Below are 21,503 nucleotides of genomic sequence, written 5' to 3' on the forward strand. Positions count from 1 at the left end.
TGTCCCTCCTTTTAACTCCTCCCACCTGCCCAGCCTCCATCTCAGGCTCAAGTTTTGACTGCAGGTAAACTGGTTCAACTGGTTCACCTTTTGCTGCCTCCATCTCAGAGTCTGTTTTCTTTAGACTTCGTCTGTTCTCTGCTTTGCCTAAAGACACCATAAGTTTAACTTACTATTTTTACTGTTTCATACTAAAAGTCAAAGTTTAATTGTTTAACATCCTGTTAATCGGAAAGATTGTATTCAGTCCCATCCTAGGTCAAACTGGTCTGGTTCTAACTAATCCATCGAATGTAATTATTAATTTCAGCAAAATACTAGGAATCCTAAATCCTGAAATTTAGGATTTTAGGTGATCTCATAATAAAAGTACTTAGAAAATAATTATATAAGTAAAAATAACAACTAATGGAAATTACTGAACAACAACAAAGAGAGAGAAAAACAGAAGGATATCTAAAATGTAACCTTAAAACTGATAAAATGCAAATGAGTCAAAAGTGAAAGATCTTGTACTGTTGCCTTGGTTACTGTCCCTCCTTTTAACTCCTCCCACCTGCCCAGCCTCCCTCTCAGGCTTAAGTTTTGACTGCAGGTAAACTGGTTCAACTGGTTCATTTTTGCTGCCTCCATTTCAGAGTCTGTTTTCTTTAGACTTCGTCTGTTCTCTGCTTTGCCTAAAGACACCGTAAGTTTAACTTACTACTTTACTGTGTCATACTAAAAGTTAAAGTTTAATTGTTTAACATTCTGTTTTTGCTTTCTGTGGTTTTTAGAAAACATTTGCCTTTTATTCCAGACCAAAGTTTTAATTTTACTGTTGTTGTCGGAAAATTTTTATCTTTCTTCTATTATATATTAATTTATCCTATTTTCTCACTATAAAAGTTTTCCCTCAGTCTGTTTCTCTCTCAAGGCCACACCATTCCCTGCAGGATGGTGTTTGTAGACCAGACATAGCTTCTTCTCGTAACAAATCATGTTCTTTCTCAAGGTTTATTCATAACACGTTACTTTCAACCAAAGTGTGTGTAATTTGTTTTGACTCTGACTTGTAAGAAGGGGGGTGGGGGGGTGGGGGGGGGGGGGGGGGGGGGACGCTGCCCAGATCAGAACAGAGCAGAATGCTATGCCATTAGGGCTGTATGATGAACTGTTCTCTCTTTGCAAAGATATGAATAAATGTGCCGACTGAGTGAAATCCATCGATTTCCGTTTATTAAACTAGGATGAATAGTTGAATACTTTTTTTCCCACGACAATTTGGCATTGTCAAGGCAGGACTCTCTTTGACTGATTTCTTCTGAGGACAGTGATTGTCAGTAGTGTCAGGAATCACCTGGAGGAAGCAGTCTTCCAGCCTCAATACCCCGTTACAAGTTTAAGGGAGTGAGGACTTCTGGCATCGAGGTTCCTGGAGGTCAGCAGGAGGATCAAAACGAACCATTTTTTGAGACAGTGAGATTAATCTTTTGTCGGCACAGTTTAAATTGAAATTCGAAAACTAAATTACAAAACAACAGATTGTTAACAGCTTCACAGATAATTAGAAATCAAATACTGGAAAATTAGCTGAAACAAAGTCCTCCACTTCTCCCTTAAAAATAATCAAATAAATAAATGTAATCTAGCAAAAAATAACTAAATTAAAGATTAATAGGTTAATCATTTTAATGCACTAAAATTAGTATAATACTGAAGAATATACATATAAAATAACAGAGGTAAGGTAAGAAATTTACAGATTAAAAAAAAAAGCATAAAAAAGAAAAAAAAAGTTTAAAATGATGGATGGATGAAAGGAGAGTTCAAAGAAACTCTCAGCTTCAAAAGATATGGGTTAAAGTTTGAATTAAAAAGGCAGTGCACTGTATTACATATTAAACATACACTATACTAAGTAATAATAATGAATTTTAATTTCAATGGTGCTTTTAAATAAACAAATCTCCAAACTCTTACAGGAAATGAATAACTCATAGCTAAAAAAATAAAAAATTATTCAACTATTCATCCTAGTTAAATAAACGGAGATCGATGGATTTCACTCAGTCGGCACATTTATTCATATCTTTGCAAAGAGAGAACAGTTCATCATACAGCCCTAATGGCACAGCATTCTGCTCTGTTTTGATCTGGGCAGCGTTCGTCCCCCCCTACTTACAAAAATGGAAAGCAGTCAGAGTCATAACAAATTACACAAACTTTTATTAACAGTAACATGTTATGAATAAACCTTGAGAAAGAACCTGATTTGTTGTGGGAAGAAGCAATGTCTGGTCTATAAACACCATCCTGCAGGGAATGGTGTGGCCTTGAGAGAGAAACAGACTGAGTGAAAACTTTTATATTGAGTAAATAGCATAAATTATTACATAATAGAAGAAAGATAAAAAAAATTTACGACAACAGTCCACCCTTTCGATTATAAAAGGATATTATCCTTGTGTAATCGATATTATAAAAAAATTTAAATTTATGAATATAAAAAACTAAGAAACTAAAATTGTGAGTATATGTAAAGAAAGCTAAAACTAAGAAACTGAAAATTGTGAATATATGTAAAGAAAGCTAAAATCTAAGACACTAAAAATATTAAAAAAATAATAATAAGAAAAATAATGATAATTAAAAATAATGAATCAAAAATCCACAACTGCATTAAGTCGGTGGACAATGTTAAATGATCATAATAGATGGAAAAATTATGGAAAAGATTATGATAGCTAAAATATGTTGCCAATAAATAGAGCCCTGGAATCACATCTTAGTTGGCAAAAATATTTACTGTTTTTCCCCATTATGATAATTTTATGGTAAAATATCTATTTGCTGGAAATGTAAATTTTTAGTTCTTATCATTATCAGTTACCCTTTTTGTTTCTCTGGAAAGAGAAAAATTCGAATCATTCAAAAACAATAGACTCCTTAATCTCTACAAAGGGTAAGTCAAATTATTAATCTGAGCTTCGTTAAAAGTAAAAAAAAAAAAGGATCAATCTCTATGCAAAATTTTAAAACCATAACACAAAGATGTTTCACACAGATTCAGTTCAGCTCTTCAGAATCAGGGTCAGTCAAAGCACACATAGAAAAGTTGGAGGATTTAATCTCAGCGCTCCTCTTCCCCAATGGTAGCTGAGATGACCCGATCATCAGAGTTCATTCTCTAATCCAGAAATCTCTGCCAATACTGACCATCAGCCATCAGGTGCTCATCTAACACTTGGACTTTATTTTGTATTAAGAAGCTAATATCAAACACTCAGATTTTCAACAATTTTTTACCTTTCATTAAAAAAACAAACATCAAAAACACTTTTCCCCTTTCATTACTGTTGTATTAAAATTTAAAAAAACAAAAAAAACCCCAAAACTTTATGTCAGGGCAATTTTTTCAGGGGGGCGGGCTTTTACTTTCTGGGTTTATGTTTGGGGGCCCTTTTTCAGGCGAACCTTTTTTAACAAGGTTCAATGGGTTTGGGCTGCAGGGAAAAGCTGGTTTCCCCAACACATGAGGTGGGCTTGGGTGTGTTAATTAACCAAACAGAGGGGGGTTTTCTGCCCCATTATTCTGATTTTTTTTTGTTTTAAGTTTTCCCGGTTCCCCTTTCCCGATGAGCTTTGATGAGCTCTGATTTACATTCTTTTGATGACTTTGAGCCCCCCCTCCTTTTTTCCCGGGTGGGAAAGGGTGGCTGAGTGGTTTCCCCCAAACAGGATCTCCAGGGGGCCTTGGGCCCCCTTTTAAAGCCGTTTTCTGAGGGGAAAAAAGGTCTTGTAGGGTTTATTTTAATGTTTTCCCCCTTTTCAGTTAGGTTTAGGCCAAAAGGTCAGAGTCTGGTCCGTTCTGTGGGGCCGGAAAAAAGGTCGACCGTGTGAGTCCCCTGGGGTCAAAATTACCAACCCTGCTGAAATTTTTGGAGCTGGGAAAGGGTCAGATCAGTGTTATTTTTACCCTTTCACAAACAATTTGTAGATCAAAATTTAAATTATTTTAGCTTTTAAAAAATTTTAGATTAAAATTGGAAAATTTGAACTTTGTCAAAAATCAAGAATTATTCCCTAATTTTTATTTCTTACCCAGTAAATTTTTCTTCCTTTTATTCGGAAACCCTTTTCACTTCTTCACCCGCAGAAATCCAAAACAATTTCCCTCAAAGGAAAAACATTTTCATTCCCCAAATTAAAAAAACCTGCCCCCACTTCCCCCCTTTATCTTTGCCCCTTACACCCGATTTTTTTTTTTGGTTGGAAAAAAAAAATTGGGTTTCCCCCCCCGGGGTTTAGAACCCCAAAAAGTTTCCCAAAAAAGGGGAAACAAAAAAATAAAATCCCCAAAAAAGGGAAAAACCAGGGAAACAAAAAAGGGTGTTTTCATTGAGGTTTTAAAAGAAAAACCCCCCAAACCCGGGGTGCCCCCAAAGATCGAAAACAATCAACAAACCAAATCAAACAAACCCTGGTTTTATCCCAAAAAGGCCCCCCTCAAGGCAGTTCCCGCTGAAAAGGTTTTTTTCAAACTTCCCCCCCACCAAAGGGGCCTTAAAAAGGCAAGTCCGGTTTTTGTCCTCTGCTGCTCCCAAGAATTAACCTTTAAATTTTTGATTTTAATTTTCCTTTTTATTAAGGCCCCCCTTTAAAACCCATATTTTTTTTTTCCATTTCCCCCCGGTTTTTAGTCCCCTAATTTAGTAAATTTTTATTTAGGGTTGTTTTAAAAATTTATTTCCCTGTTTTCTTCCCAATTTTCCCCCCAACCCCCAAATTCCACCCCTTAAAAAAGTTTCCCCCCAAAAGGAAAAAAAAAAAAACAGGTTTCCCCATATTTATTCCCCCCTTTAATTTAGTTTAAACCCCTTTGGCCCCCGTTTTTTCTCTTGTTTTTTTAATTTTTCCCCTTTCCAACCCTTTTTCTTCAAATCAAGAAAAAAAAAGTTTTTTAAAAACAATGTTTTTGAAAAGAAAACCAAAAAAAGTTTCCATCAATTTTAAATTCCAAAAATTTCTGAAACCCTTTGGAAAAATTCCAAATTTTAAAATTTGGTTATTTTAAAAACCCCCACCATTCCCCTTTAAATTTTAAAGGAAAAAAATTAAAATCCCCTTTTTATTTTTAAAACCCTTATCCTTGTAATCCCCTTTATTAATTTAATGGTTAAACCTTATTATTATTAAAATTTTTAAATAATGGTTTTATTTATTAATTTAAATTTAATTCCAATTTGAAAACATTTGAACAAACCGTAAAAATTTGTTAACAAAAAAAATTTTTTTTGTTTAAATGAATTTGGCCAAAAATTTTAAAATTTCCCCGGGGGTCCTTTTAGGAAAATTTTTACCTTTTTTAAAGAAATTTTTGGTTTAAAAAATTTTTTTAAAAGCCAAAAAATTCCAACCCCCGCCCCCAAATTTATTTTTATAACCAAGGGTATTTTTGTTTGCCTTACCCCCCCCTCCAAAATTTAGTTTTTTTTTTCCCCTAAAGGGGTTTTCCCCCAAATTTAATGAATTAAGGGTTTTAACCCAAATTAAAACTTTAAACAATTTAAAACCCCTTTAAAAAAAATGGGCAAAGGGTCCTTGGGGTTTAAATTTGAAAGGGAAATTTCCCAATTTTTTGTTTAAAAAAAAGCAAAATCCCTTTAAAATTTAAACTTTATTTGTTGTTAAAATTTTTGGAAAACCCCCCTTTTTAATTTTTTTAATTACCTTTAAATTTCCCAAATTTTTAACAGACTATGAAATTAACTCCCAAAAACAAAAATTTTAAACTTCCCCGCTTGTTTTAAAAACCCCCGGTGTAAAAAGGAAAAAAGAAACCAACGGAAAACCCAGAAATTTAAAAAAACCCTTTGGCCCCCCTTATTTTTTACAGTTTAAAAACCTTTAAAATTTCATTTCCCCAAAAAATTTTAACCCCAAAAAAACCCCAAAAATAACTTTTAAATAAAATTTCACAAAGGACAACATACTTTTAGGTAGAGTGGTTTTTCCAACCCAACCAATTTTTTCAGACCACAAAAATTAGGAAAAACCCCCCGGAAAAAGGACCCCCCAAAACAAAAAAACACCCCAACCCCAAAAAGGGCCAAAAAAAATTAAAAGATTTTTTAAACGGTTTGTAATTTATTGCCATTTTCCCCGTATTAAATGTTTGGGTTTTCAAAGGGCCCCCTTTTTTTTTCAAAAATTTGGGGGGGGGTGGGGGGGGCGGAACCCTTAGGGCCTGCCCATTTCCTTTACCGAACCTTCCAAAAGGGGTTTTAAACCTGGGCAAACCGGTTAAAATGGACGCTTTTTTCAGTCTAAAATTTATTTAAACGCGGGTTTATTTTAAAACCCCTTTCACATAAAAGCGAATCAGTTAATATTTTTGCTGTAAAACCAACCATTTATAACTTTATGTTTAGGTGCTATTTTAGCCCAATTCGGGAAAATTTTTGGAATTTTTTAAATTTTTTATCCCTCCCAGATTTAAAAACCATTAAAACAAGGGTTTTTTCGTTTTTTTAAATTTTTTAAAAATATTTATTTTAAAAATTGGGGCCACAAAATTATTAATATTATTTCACTCTCTCGGAAAAAATGGGCCCCTTTGATTCAAATCTTTCAGGAATTAATTATTTACTTTTTGCAAAATCTATAATTTTAATTAATAAACTCATAGCTTTTATATATTTTAGTTGCATTTTCCAAAAGACATCCCATATATTTGGTAATCTGTTTGGTGTAGTTTGGAAAATGTAAAAGTATGTTAATGAGAAAAGCAAAGATATGGTGATGAGAAAAGTATGTGATGAGAGGGGAATGTGACTTAAAGCACTGAGAGGAAGGTGCTGTTGTCGGAAAATTTTTATCTTTCTTCTATTATGTATTAATTTATCATATTTACTCACTATGAAAGTTTTCACTCAGTCTGTTTCTCTCTCAAGGCCACACCATTCCCTGCAGGATGGTGTTTGTTAAGTGGGGGGGGACGAATGCTGCCCAGATCAGAACAGAGCAGAATGCTGTGCCATTAGGGCTGTATGATGAACTGTTCTCTCTTTGCAAAGATATGAATAAATGTCCCGACTGAGTGAAATCCATCGATCTCAGTTTATTTAACTAGGATGAATAGTTGAATACTTTTCCCCACAACACTGTAAATGAAGAAAAATCTCCAGGATTACCAGATTATTTTTTGAAACAGTCAACATGAGAAGCAGATGATGTTTGTTCTTAACTTAAAAATTTGCTTCTTTTTTAGGTCTTTAGATCAAACTTTCATTTTCTCCTTTAATGTCAATCGACAAGCAAAATAGTAAAATGCTAAATGGCATGTACTTATATAGTGCCTTTTTATTCAAGTCAGGAGACTTGGCCAAAGCGCTTTACACTACATTCATTCACCCATTCATGCACACACTCACACACTGATGGTGGCAAGCTACATTGTAGCCATAGCTGCCCTGGGGCTCACTGACAGAAGCGGAGAAAGGCATGCAGCAAAGGACCACATGCTGGATTCAAGGCCACGTCGAGGACTAAGTCCTCCGTACATGGGTTGTGCATTCTAAGACTGCAACACGCCCATAATGCAGTAAGAAGTTAGACGGAATAAGTGTTGGAGTCTGGAATTCATTCACTGCACTTTCAAGCTGTAATGATTTAATTAATTTAAAAATGATTTAATTTCGACAAATTTTATCAGCCCTTCGTTTTTGTTTTTAATGTCTTTAGTATCACATCTTTATTTTTGTAATAGGTAGTAAACAGCTACTGTATCCTACAGGTAGGAATCAGTGAATGTAGATGTAGCTTTATCCTGTGTGTTCTTGGCTGCAGCTCCAGGTCTGTGAGCTGATGTGAAGTGAGCAGTATGGATCATTGTGAGGACACAAAGGACAGCGTCTCTCCCTCTAAAACCACTCTGTGTGGAGAACATGAAGACCAGAGCAAAGCTCAGAGGTCAGATCGCCTTATCTAAATGTCAATGACTGTTCTCCATGTCAGAGCTCAGCATGAATATCACCAAACCGTATTTATACGCAGGAAACAACCAGAACCTGAACCAGAACCCAGCTGTGTGTCTTTAAAGACCAACATGTCAAAAGGTGTCGGCATTGATTTTAAATCAGACCAACCGTCATCATCAAACAGGTGAGCTGTTTCTAAATGTTCCACTAATTAGTTTAAACTTACTTCATTCCAATGCATTAATGTGAACACAACTCTTTCTCACATGTCTGTGTTCACATTTGAAGCAGTAATCGACAGTGGTTAAATAATGGAAATAATCAAAGGATTGTTTTATTGTGATGAAATTAAATGATCTTGTTAGATGATATTGAAGCTAAAATCAGTTGTCCTTCCATCCAGTTGAATCTTTCTGGATCACCTGGATCAACTCTGGTTCACATTAGTTGGTGCTTCTGCAGAGCTTAAGGTGATGCACATGTAGGCAAGTCATGATGCTGATTTAGCTATTAGATGGAATCTAAATCATCCTAACTAAATCTGATGGAAAAAAACACGATCTCTCACTGTTATCTGCAAATATCAGTGAAAACAGCAGCTTCTAAAGTTAATCTGTTCATTCAAAATCTGAAATAAGTCAAGGTCTGAATATTAGCAAACTGCTCTACAGTCTCCCTCAACAACTGCTTCATGTCATTAGAAATACAAGATCATTGACCTGCTGCTTAGAGTAAGTTTGAAGTTTGGTGATAACAAAATGAATGATAGGAAATGTAATGTGGATTGCAATATTAATGAAAGTTCCTTGAATGCACCACCATGTTCCGTATTACGATAAAAAGTCTAATAGAAGTTCAAAAATAGTCAGCTCAGAGTAAAGCTGCTGCTGTAAAGGGGTTTGATCATCAGTTTAAGACTAGAACAAGTGAAACAAACAACTAGCAGATAAATTAACTTGTTTGTCCATCAGCAGTTATGACTCTGATCCAAAGGTTTAAACTTAGTCAGGATAAGAAATCAGGCAGAAGATATACTGGGCTCTTGGAGGCTTGGAGGGCCAGCTGAGGGGTCTTGTAGATTAACTATCCCCAAGGTTCAAATCAGAGACCACTTCATTTTTGTGCTCAGAGGTCTCTGGACGGAACAGAGCAGGTTAAGGGGTCTCTTGACGGCACAGAGCTTGCTCAGGCATCCCTGGACAGCACAGATTCTGGTCCATAATAGGGCACTGGCCCGCTAATGGGCTCTGGTGCTAGAGGAACTGGCCCGCCAATGGGCTCTGGTGCTAGGGGATCTGGCCCGCTAAAGGGCTCTGGCTCGGGATCTGGCCCGCTAAAACAGGCATCCCCAACCTCGGTCCTCAAGGCCTGCTGTGCTGCAGATTTTAGAGGTTTCCTTGCTCCAGCACAGCTGATTTTAATTGAAAAGTTGATTAACAGTCTTTTGGTCTCCTGCAATCATTATAATCAGCTGTGCCAAAGCAGGAAAACCTCTAAAACCTACAGGACAGTGGGCCTCGAGGTTGGGGATATCTGTGCTAAAGGGCTCGGGATCTTGCCCACTAAAGGGCTCTGGCTTGGGATCTGGCCCGCTAAAAGGCTCAGGATCTGGCCCGCTAAAGCAGGCATCCCCAACCTATAGGTCTTTCCTTTGCCCATAACAGAAGTCCCATATTGGAGACTCCTCAATATAGGGAGCTCTGACTGCAGGGGGTGTGATCATGGATACTGTTTTAAAACCTTGGGAGATGGATGATGTCCTAATCTGGGGGACGATGCAGCAAGTGCACAATGGCAGACTAAGAAAGGTACTGTTTCGACTCATGAAGTTCGTCCCAGACCTGGAAGAGAAAACCAGATCTTTGAGAAGTCTTCTGAAGAAGACAAACATATAGCAACAAGCATTCAACACCATTAAAACAGATCTGACAACACCACCAGGACTAGTATTGTATGACCCGAATTCAGAGACGTGTGTTAGCATATGCATCATATGGACTCGGTACACGGTTCTTACACTATTTCCCATGTGTCTGGCAAAAATATTGCTACAGCTGATGTTTTGTCCAGAGCTCCAGGGAACTGCAAGAAGAGGAGATAAACTTGTATGTTGGCTGAGTCATTGCATGTTTAGCTGCCACGGAACCAGGAGTGAGGGAAATCCAAAGACATAAGGATGACGAGATAATATCCAAACAGCTGAAAAAGTTCTGTTTGGAAGGATGGCCAGATAAATAGGCGTTTGAGAAAGAGATACATGCTTTTTTGCCATTTTCTGCCATTTTCTATCTGCCTGCTCCTATATGGTTACAGGATATTTATTCCAGCTTCTCTCAGAAAGTGCATTCTATCTAAGCTACACGAGGTTAACTGGGATTGACTAAATGTAGAAAAAATGCCAAACATTCAGTGTGGTGGCCAAGTCTCAGCAGTGGGCTGATTGAGTTGTTGGATACCTGTGACACATGCTGTTGGGAAAAATGTAAACACAAAGTGTCATATTTTGAACGTGTGACTCTGAATAGGCGAGCGCAGGTAGGAGGGCTGATAGATGGATCCAGGGTTCTTCTCTGGAATGAGGGAACGTTTCAGGTGTCTCTCAGATTCTGATCCAAGGCATGGGTTTCCAGGTCTTTAGGGAGACCTGGCTTTCTGGAAGAAAATCACAAGGACGAGGTTACAGTCAGGTCCATAAGTATTGGGACATCAACACAACTCTAATATTTTTGGCTCTATACACCACCACAATGGATTTGAAATTAAACAAACAAGATGTGCTTTATCTACAGACTTTCAGCTTTAATTTGAGGGTATTTACATCCAAATCAGATTAACGGTGTAGGAATTACAACAGTGTGTATATGTGCCTGCCACTTTTTAAGGGACCAAAAGTAATGGGACAATCTGCTGCTCAGCTATTCCATGGCCAGTTGTGTGTTATTCCCTCATTATCCGATTTACAAGGAGCAGATAAAAGGTGTAGAGTTCATTTCAAGTCTGCTATTTGCATTTGGAATCTGTTGCTGTCAACTCTCAATATGAGATCTAAAGAGCTGTCGCTATCAGTGAAGCAAGCCATCATTAGGCTGAAAAATCAAAACAAACCCATCAGAGAGATAGCTAAAACATTAGGTGTGGCCAAATCAAGTGTTTGGAACATTCTTAAGAAGATAGAACGCACCGGTGAGCTCAGCAACACCAAAAGACCCGGAAGACCACGGAAAACCACTGTGGTGGATGAGTGAAGAATTCTTTCCCTGGTGAGAAAAAAACACCCTTCACAACAGTTGGCCAGATCAAGAACACTCGCCAGGAGGTAGGTGTATGTGTGTCAAAGTCAACAATCAAGAGAAGACTTCACCAGAGTGAATACAGAGGGTTTACCACAAGATGTAAACCATTGGTGAGCCTCAAAAGCCTGAAGGCCAGATTAGAGTTTGCCAAACAACATCTAAAAAAGCCTTCACAGTTCTGGAACAACATCCTTTGGACGGATGAGACCAAGTTCAACTTGTGGAGAGTGTGGAGAAGGAAAGGAACTGCTCATGATCCAAAGCATACCACCTCATCAGTGAAGCATGGTGGTAGTGTCATGGCGTGGGCATGTATGGCTGCCAATGGAACTGATTCTCTTGTATTTATTGATGATGTGACTGTTGACAAAAGCAGCAGGATGAATTCTGAAGTGTTTCAGGCAATATTATCCACTCATATTCAGCCAAATGCTTCAGAACTCATTGGACGGCGCTTCACAGTGCAGATGGACAATGACCCAAAGCATACTGCGAAAACAACCAAAGGGTTTTGTGAGGGAAAGAAGTGGAATGTTATGCAATGGCCAATTCAATCACCTGACCTGAATCCGATTGAGCATGTATTTTACTTGCTGAAGACAAAACTGAAGGGAAAATGCCCCAAGAACAAGCAGGAACTGAAGACCGTTGCAGTAGAGGCCTGGCAGAGCATCACCAGGGATGAAACCCAGCGTCTGGTGATGTCTATGCCTTCCAGACTTCAGGCTGTAATTGACTGCAAAGGAATTCCAACCAAGTATTAAAAAGTGAAAGTTTGATTTATGATTATTAATCTGTCACATTACTTTTGGTCCCTTAAAAAGTAGCAGGCACATATACACACTGTTGCAATTCCTACACCGTTCATCTGATTTGGATGTAAATACCCTCAAATTAAAGCTGAAAGTCTATAGATAAAGCATATCTTGTTTGTTTCATTTCAAATCCATTGTGGTGGTGTATAGAGCCAAAAAGATTAGAATTGTGTTGATGTCCCAATATTTATGGACCTGACTGTAGCTTTAGGATCAGAACACCACAAGCACCTTGGTCTGTGTCTGTATGTTGTTCTACTGCATATGAGTTAATGCTTCCTGGTTCCTCCACAGGGTGGACCAGCAGAACTCAGAGGTTCCCAGTGGTCCATCTGCCCAGCAGCATCAAACCCAGCTGGACTCCATATTTATGGTCTGTACACGTACTACAACTACTTACCCATGGGTTCTGTTCACAGTCATCTCCATGCAGCACTTTGTAGACAAGAGGACTATCAGTCTGTCTAACATGGAGCTGATGTTTGGCTCCATTATTTCAGTCTTGTATAGACTGTATAGACTGACTGTATATGGAACTTAGGTGGCAACAATCAATTCAGGGTGCCGGGTCAGGTCACTTTAGAAATGTTCAGGTGCTTGCAGTAAGAAGAGACAGACTCCTTAAACCAGGTTTGATTGATTTATCTGCATTTAAGGCTCTGTTAGGGTGTGGTGTGTGGTTTCTGAAATACAAACATACAGTACAGATTCAGAACATAGAAAATAAAATAAAACTCAAAGGCTCGAATATCATACCAGCATTCAGCATTCGATATACACTATATTGCCAAAAGTATTTGCTCACCCATCCAAATTATTGGAATCAGGTGTTCCAATCACTTCCATGGCCACAGGTGTATAAATTCAAGCACCTAGGCATGCAGACTGTTTTTACAAACATTTGTGAAAGAATGGGTCGCTCTCAGGAGCTCAGTGAATTCCAGCGTGGAACTGTGATAGGATGCCACCTGTGCAACAAATCCAGTCGTGAAATTTCCTCGCTCCTAAATATTCCACAGTCAACTGTCAGCTGTATTATAAGAAAATGGAAGTGTTTGGGAACGACAGCAACTCAGCCACGAAGTGGTAGGCCACGTAAACTGACGGAGCGGGGTCAGCGGATGCTGACGCGCATAGTGCGAAGAGGTCGCCAACTTTCTGCAGAGTCAATCACTACAGACCTCCAAACTTCATGTGGCCTTCAGATTAGCTCAAGAACAGTGCGCAGAGAGCTTCATGGAATGGGTTTCCATGGTCGAGCAGCTGCATCCAAGCCATACATCACCAAGTGCAATGCAAAGCGTCGGATGCGGTGGTGTAAAGCACGCCGCCACTGGACTCTAGAGCAGTGGAGACGCGTTCTCTGGAGTGACGAATCGCGCTTCTCCATCTGGCAATCTGATGGACGGGTCTGGGTTTGGCGGTTGCCAGGAGAACGGTACTTGTCTGACTGCATTGTGCCAAGTGTAAAGTTTGGTGGAGGGGGGATTATGGTGTGGGGTTGTTTTTCAGGAGCTGGGCTTGGCCCCTTAGTTCCAGTGAAAGGAACTCTGAATGCTTCAGCATACCAAGAGATTTTGGACAATTCCATGCTCCCAACTTTGTGGGAACAGTTTGGAGCTGGCCCCTTCCTCTTCCAACATGACTGTGCACCAGTGCACAAAGCAAGGTCCATAAAGACATGGATGACAGAGTCTGGTGTGGATGAACTTGACTGGCCTGCACAGAGTCCTGACCTCAACCCGATAGAACACCTTTGGGATGAATTAGAGCGGAGACTGAGAGCCAGGCCTTCTCGTCCAACATCAGTGTGCGACCTCACAAATGCGCTTCTGGAAGAATGGTCAAAAATTCCCATAAACACACTCCTAAACCTTGTGGACAGCCTTCCCAGAAGAGTTGAAGCTGTTCTAGCTGCAAAGGGTGGACCGACGTCATATTGAACCCTATGGATTAGGAACGGGATGTCACTTAAGCTCATATGTGAGTCAAGGCAGGTGAGCAAATACTTTTGGCAATATAGTGTATAATCAACAGGGATTAGCAATACTGCAACATAAAACTCCTAGCCTACGGCTAGTTAGCAGCTAAAAACAAATCACTAATTTTAGCTAACCATTCACCATACAATACACAATGCAAATGGCAGCAAACTAATGCTAAGCTATCAATGTAGGCATAGGGGGTTAACACAAACACAGAGTGTAACACAAAATACACATATTAACTTACAGCTCTATGGATGCACACACTGCAGATCATTAAACCGCTGTCTGCTCCGGACTGAGTGGTATGCATGTGGTGTGTTTAAGAACTCTGGTAAGGAAGGAATTTTCATGAACAGGCATTAACTTTTGTACAAGTCAGATGTGTCCTTAAATTTTTTTTTTCCTGTTCAGCTGCTGGAGGAAAACATTGTTAGTTTTGTGAAGAATGAGCTGAAGAAGATACAGAAGGTTCTGAGTCCAGATGATACAAAAGGTCAAAGGGAGGTTGAGGAGGTGTTGGAAGGTGAGGATGAAGAGGAGAAAAGGAGCAGAGAGGCCTTTGTTAAGATCACCATGAACTTCCTGAGGAGGATAAAGCAGGATGTGCTGGCTGAACGTCTGCAGAGTAGTAAGAGGATTTCTATTAATATTTAACATGATGGATAAATTATTCATTCATTCCATTCAGAAGAACAGAAAAACAGAAAATCAATTACTATGACTTGTTCCAATACTATTGATATTTTATGTTCCTTCAGGATATTGTTCCGAAGTTTGTCAACATAACCTTAAATCAAGTCTGAGAGGTTCCAGTCTGTGTTTGAGGGGATCACTAAACCAGGAAGTCCAACCCTTCTGAACCAGATTTATACAGAGCTCTACATCACAGAGGGAGGGACTGGGGGGGTCAATGATGAACATGAGGTCAGACAGATTGAAACAGCATCCAGGAAAACTCACAGACCGGAAACAACAATCAGACAAGAAGACATCTTTAAAGTCCCACCTGGAAGAGATCAACCAATCAGAACAGTGATGACAAAGGGAGTGGCTGGCATTGGGAAAACAGTCTTAACACAGAAGTTCACTCTGGACTGGGCTGAAGGCAAAGCCCATCAGAACATCCAGTTCATATTTCCATTAACCTTCAGAGAGCTGAATGTGCTGAAAGAAAAAAAGTTCAGCTTGGTGGAACTTGTTCATCACTTTTTCACTGAAACCAAAGGAATCTGCAGCTTTGATCACTTCCAGGTTCTGTTCATCTTTGATGGTCTGGATGAGAGTCGACTTCCTCTGGACTTCCAGAACAAGGAGATCCTGTCTGATATTAGAGAGTCCACCTCAGTGGATGTTCTGCTGATAAACCTCATCAGGGGGAAACTGCTTCCCTCTGCTCTCCTCTGGATAACCACACGACCTGCAGCAGCCAATCAGATCCCTCCTGACTGTGTTGGCATGGTGACAGAGGTCAGAGGGTTCAGTGACCCACAGAAGGAGGAGTACTTCAGAAAGAGATTCAGAGATGAAAAGCAGGCCATCAGGATAATCTCCCATATTAATAGATCTAGAAGCATTCAGATAATGTGCCACGTTCCAGTCTTCTGCTGGATCACTGCTACGGTTCTGGAGGGAGTATTGGAGACCAGAGAGGGAGGAGAGCTGCCCAACACCCTGACTGAGATGTACATCCACTTCCTGGTGGTTCAGACCAAAGCGAAGAAGATCAAGTATGATGGAGGAGCTGAAACAGATCCACACTGGACTCCAGAGAGCAGGATGATGATTGAGTCTCTTGGAAAACTGGCTTTTGATCAGCTGCAGAAAGGAAACTTGATTTTCTATGAATCAGACCTGAAAGAGTGTGGCATTGATATCAGAGCTGCCTCAGTTTACTCAGGAGTGTTCACAGAGATCTTTAAAGAGGAGAGAGGGCTGTACCAGAACCAGGACAAGGTGTTCTGCTTCATCCATTTGAGTGTTCAAGAGTTTCTGGCTGCTCTTCATGTTCATCTGACCTTCATCAAGGATGGAGTCAATCTGATGGGGGAACAAAAAAACATATCTGTTAGGGCTAAATTAGCTAAGAAATCGAAACTAAGTAATCTCCATTACAGTGCTGTTAACAAGGCCTTACAGAGTCTCAATGGACACCTGGACCTGTTCCTCCGTTTCCTACTGGGTCTTTCACTGCAGACAAATCAGACTCTCCTACAAGGTCTGATGACAAAGACAGAAATTTGTCCACTGACCAATCAGGAAACAGTTCAGTACATCAAGAAGAAGATCAATAAAAATCTGTCTGCAGAGAAAAGCATCAACCTGTTCCACTGTCTGAATGAACTGAATGATCGTTCTCTGGTCCAGAAGATCCAACAGTCTCTCAGATCAGGAAGTCTCTCCATAGATAAACTGTCTTCTGCTCAGTGGTCAACTCTGGCCTTCATCTTAGTGACATCAGGAGAAGATCTGGATGTGTTTGACCTAAATAAATACTCTGCTTCAGAGGAGGCTCTTCTCAGGCTGCTGCCAGTGGTCAAAGCTTCAACCAAAGTTCTGTAAGTACTGACAGAACTTGGGTTTGGAGACCAAGTGCTAAAACCAGGAAAGAGTGAATATTATCCTGGTCAAACTGATCTTTGACCATTAGTTTTATTAAAAAAAGTAAAACTAGTCAAATGGAATTACAGACTAACAAAGATCTAAAACAAAAACAAAATGGGGGCTCCTATGGCAACCCAGTCTCATGGGAAAATGTACCCCCACTACGTTGGTCCACACTGCAAAACGTAGTGGAGGTACATTAATGGCCATTTTTTTGTGGTACTGTTACGTTTCTTCTGCCTATACGCTTTCTATTGTTCTTCTGCCTATACGCTTTCTATTGTTTTACGTCCTAGATTCCAGCTGGGAGAAGAAAAAAATATATATATATGGCCGACATTCGCTCATTTTTTTGTGGAAAGATTAATGACTTGAGTTTGTTTTTGCATTAAAATGAGTTTTGATTACATTTCTAGTGAGAAATGTATAGTTTTTTGCCAGAATATTTACTCAGGGAATGTACATATTCACTTGCTTGTTCGTTTCTTGCAAAGATTTTTCAAGATAATGTGAAACTGTAACATTTTAGTATAAACATGGCTGAAATTTCTCTAACTTTTAGTGGGAAAATCAATAATTTCAATCAGTTTCTGCATTTAAATGGGTTTTGATTACATTTATAGCGAGAAGTGTAGGGTTTATTTACATAATATTTACTTAGTGAACATACATAATCACCCGCTTGCTAGTTTTTGCTACGGGTTTTCGGATCTCGTCAGGATTATGTGAAATTGCAACGTTTTGGCTGCTACCCATCGCCTAGCATTTAGCTGCCGCCCCGATTCAACATTGAATCCTTTGTGATTTAACTCCATCTGACGGATCAAACCCTCGCCACTGCGTGCGTTGCGTCTGAGGTTGATTTTCAGATCAATGCATTACGTCGTGGCATACAGGAGAAACTAATTAAACTAGTTTAGAAAAAGGATCATGGGTTAAGATCGGATGTGTTTTTTTTGGAAATCTACCGGATCCTTTGTGCAATTAACTTCCTGTTTGGTGCGATCTCATTGATGGGTTTTGACCAGATTTTGACCAAAGAGGAACTAAAAAAAACAAAAAACAATTTGAATACACAACCAGCATATCTGGAATCAGTGACAGAGAGCGACTGGGACCAAAAGTTTATTAATTTCTCCCCACTGATTTCCATTCAAAATGTTTTCGATCCCACCGGGCTCTAGGGAAGGGGCGGGCATACCGCCACCTACTGTTCATGAGTGTGTAGCAACATTGTTTTACATCTATTAAATTCTATTTTTTAATTTTGTATTCTGAAGATAAATAAATAATGCTTTCCTTAATCTATAAATATCTTTTATATTTCCTTTATTTCCCAATAATCCTTTAAGACTCCATTCTTGGCCTGTCCTCTTTTCAATTTCTTCCTTTCAGGTCCAGATGTTTTACAGTTCATTAATACGTGTTATACATTTTCTATCTCTCCACATCCTTCACATTTATCATTATTTTTCCTCCCTATTAAGTATAAATTGTCATTTAAATAAGTATGACCTACTCTTAATCTGATCATTATTATTTCTTCTCTCATTAATATTTCTATTTAATACTGACTTTTGTACTTTATATAACCTTCTTCCTTTTTTATCTTCATTCCACCTTTTTTGCCATTTTTCAATTTCTTTCCTCTTAATAAATGATTTTCCTTCCCCTTTCCCTAAAGGAATTGTAATTGTTATTGCCTCCTCTAATTGCTAATTTGTCTACTACTACTACATTTTCCCACTTTGACCTTTTAAGGTTAGCATATTGACCAAAAGCTGACACCAAAAATAAAGCAATCGCTTATGTACAACAATATGCTACATTTAATGAAGACTAATACAGATTTTACTCTCTTATAAGAATTAGTTTTAGGTTTTATAGGGGAGAGTTTGCATCGGCAGTCATCTGGGAATCTTTTGTGTATTTACTGGTAAAGAACAACCTCTCAACCCATTAAATGTAAATGTTGCGTCGAACCAGAAAGTTATTTGAAGAGCATAGATGCATAAATATATGCATAGCTTTAACAAGGGCCTCATGAAGGTCTGTTCTGTTATTCTCTTTTGGAGAATATAGACATTGTGGGCATTCATTTCCCTGATAAGCTGGTGAAGATTCTTAGACATCCAGGTCATAATCATTCCAAAAAAAAAAAAAAAAAAAAACTTTGGACTTTGTTTTTCAAGTTTGAAGACTTCCCATTCAGGACGTTTTTCAATTCAAAATTACAGTAGCCCAACAAATCCTTGTTTTGGCTAAGAAAATATGCGAATTGAACCTGATGCCTGATCCCAATAGCTTGACTCTGAACCGAATTTGATCCCTATTACTTTTTGGCCACATGCACATTATTGTGCTGCCTGGTCAACCCTAAGAAAATGTTCTGGAACTGCCACTGAACTGACACCCAATGCATGGAGGGTAACCCAAAAAGGGCCATTGTTAGAGAAACTGGGTGCCTACAAAGTGCTGTTTTCAAGCTAATTAATGGAAAGTTAGGTGGAATGAAAAGTAGACAAATAACAATTACAATTCCTTTAGGGAAAGGGGAAGGAAAATCATTTATTAAGAGGAAAGAAACTGAAAAATGGCAAAAAAAAAAGGTGGAATGAAGATAAAAAGGAAGAAGGTTATATAAAGTACAAAAGTCAGTATTAAATAGAAATATTAATGAGAGAAACCGAAGGGAAGAAATAATAATGATCAGATTAAGAGTACCGTATTTTCACGACCATAAGGCGCACCGGACTAAAAGGCGCACTCTCAGTTATGTGTCCCATTTCTGTATTTAACACACACATAAGGCGCACCGGACTATAGGGCGCGTTTTTTATATACAGGTACATGTCCTCTCAGGTGGATTTTCTCACTTAAAAACATATTAAAACTACTTTATTCCCACTGATCACAGCAAATAAAGCTGCAAGGTGTATTTATTACAAAGTATTATTAAAACCTGGGAACCTGCCGTGAGAGACACATCGCTGATGACACAGGGCTGTGATTACTCCTCTGATACAGTTTATTGACGCATAAATTAACTTAAAAAATAGGCAGGATAATAATCTGGATGAACTGACTGCAATGATTAAATTTTCAGGTGGACTTTCTCACTTAAAAAGATTTAAATTATTTAGTTGAAAAAACACCTGCTGAGGTGAGTCCGGATGCGCTGCGGCCCAGAGGCTGCTGTTGAATTAAGTTTTTTAGGTAGAAAAATAGAGCTGAAGCAAAACTGAGTATGATTGTGTTTTATTCATGTATTTATTACAGAGTATTAATCAAACCCATCAAAGTCCTCATCCTCTGTTTCTGAATTAAACAGCTGCGCTAAATCCGACATGCCAGTTTCCCCTTCTTCGTTTATTGACGCATAAATTAACTTAAAACATAGGCAGGATAATAATCTGGATGAACTGACTGTAATGATTAAATTTTCCGGTGGGCTTTCTCACTTAAAAAGATTTAGATTATTTAGATGAAAAAACACCTGCTGAGGTGAGTCCGGATGCGCTGCGGCCCAGAGGCGGCTGTTGAATTAAGTTTTTTAGGTAGAAAAATAGAGCTGGAGCAAAACTGAGTATGATTGTGCTTTATTCAAGTATTTATTACAAAGTATTAATCAAACCCCTCAAAGTCCTCATCCTCTGTTTCGGAATTAAACAGCTGCGCTAAATCCGACATGCCAGTTTCCCCATCTTCTTCGCTGTCAGAGTCACTTTCCGTGCCGGGCGGCTCCTTGGAAATGATGCCGGCTTTTGCAAAAGCTCGAACAACAGTCCCAGCAGAAACGTTAGTCCAAGCATCTACAATCCATCTGCAAACGGTGGCGTAACTTGCCCGCCGCTGCCTTCCACTTTTAGTGAAACTGTGCTCTCCGTCTGTCATCCATCGCTCCCACGCCGCTCGCAGCCTTACTTTGAACGGGCGGTTCACACCGATGTCGAGCGGTTGAAGCTCCTTTGTCAGACCTCCCGGAATAACAGCAAGCACAGCGTTCATTTCTTTGAGCTTTTTTTTCACATCGGCTGTGAGATGGGCATGCATGGAATCACAAATTAACAGAGATGGAGATGCGTGGAAAAAACCACCTGGTCTCCTTACATACACCTCCCTCAGCCAAGCTTTCATCATCCCCTCGTCCATCCAGCCTTTTTCATTCGCCTTAATAACGACTCCAGCTGGAAAAGTCTCTTTAGGCAAAGTCTTTCTTTTAAAAATCACCATAGGCGGCAGTTTCTGTCCATTTGCGTGGCAGCCAAGCACAACAGTAAACGACGCCTTTTCATACCCCGTTGTGTGTATCGCTACAGTGCTGGTCCCTTTCTTCTCCACCGAGTGATTCACCGGGATGTCGAAAGTGAGCGGCACCTCGTCCATGTTGGTGATGTGGCTTGGCTGGATGACTTTGTCAGCGATGTGTTTGCTGCAGAAGGAGTGGAAGCTCGCCAGCTTTTCATCATAATCCGCCGGACGTCGCTGAGCAACTGTAGTCCTGGTCCGGATGGAAAAATTGCACCGTTTCATAAAACGGAAGCACCACGATGGACCTCCTTGAAAATTTTCAATTTTCATTTCTTCCGCCAGCTTTACTGCTTTTAGTCGAACAGTGACCGTTGAAACGCTGGCCCCACTCGTTCTTTGCTCCACGATCCACCGCTCCAGTCTTTCCTCCAACTCGGGCCACCTCGCCTTATGTCCGCGGAAACTCAGCTGCGTCTTCTTCACCAGTCGGAGTTCGTTTTCCAGCTTCCTCCACTTGCGAACCATCGATTCATTTATATTGAATTCTCTCGCAGCTGCTCGATTTCCATGTTCCTCTGCGTAGCTGATAGCCTT

General features: G+C 39.3%; 1 protein-coding gene across 1 annotated transcript in view; it reads left to right on the plus strand.

The window, feature by feature from the left end:
- The first annotated feature begins 599 nt into the window (after window positions 1-599).
- Window positions 600-21,503, plus strand: part of LOC119778602 (NACHT, LRR and PYD domains-containing protein 12-like) — an 81,963-nt gene continuing 61,059 nt past the window's right edge. The window contains 7 exon segments of the mRNA XM_038277923.1: window positions 600-688; window positions 7,831-7,953; window positions 8,038-8,145; window positions 12,364-12,442; window positions 14,469-14,685; window positions 14,816-14,857; window positions 14,860-16,612. Coding sequence (XP_038133851.1) covers window positions 7,865-7,953; window positions 8,038-8,145; window positions 12,364-12,442; window positions 14,469-14,685; window positions 14,816-14,857; window positions 14,860-16,612 — 2,288 coding nt within the window. The 5' untranslated portion in view covers window positions 600-688; window positions 7,831-7,864.

The sequence above is a fragment of the Cyprinodon tularosa genome, unplaced genomic scaffold (assembly GCF_016077235.1).
Source record: "Cyprinodon tularosa strain WSP-4 unplaced genomic scaffold, ASM1607723v1 ctg1359, whole genome shotgun sequence".
In the NCBI taxonomy this organism is placed as follows: Eukaryota; Metazoa; Chordata; class Actinopteri; order Cyprinodontiformes; family Cyprinodontidae; genus Cyprinodon; species Cyprinodon tularosa.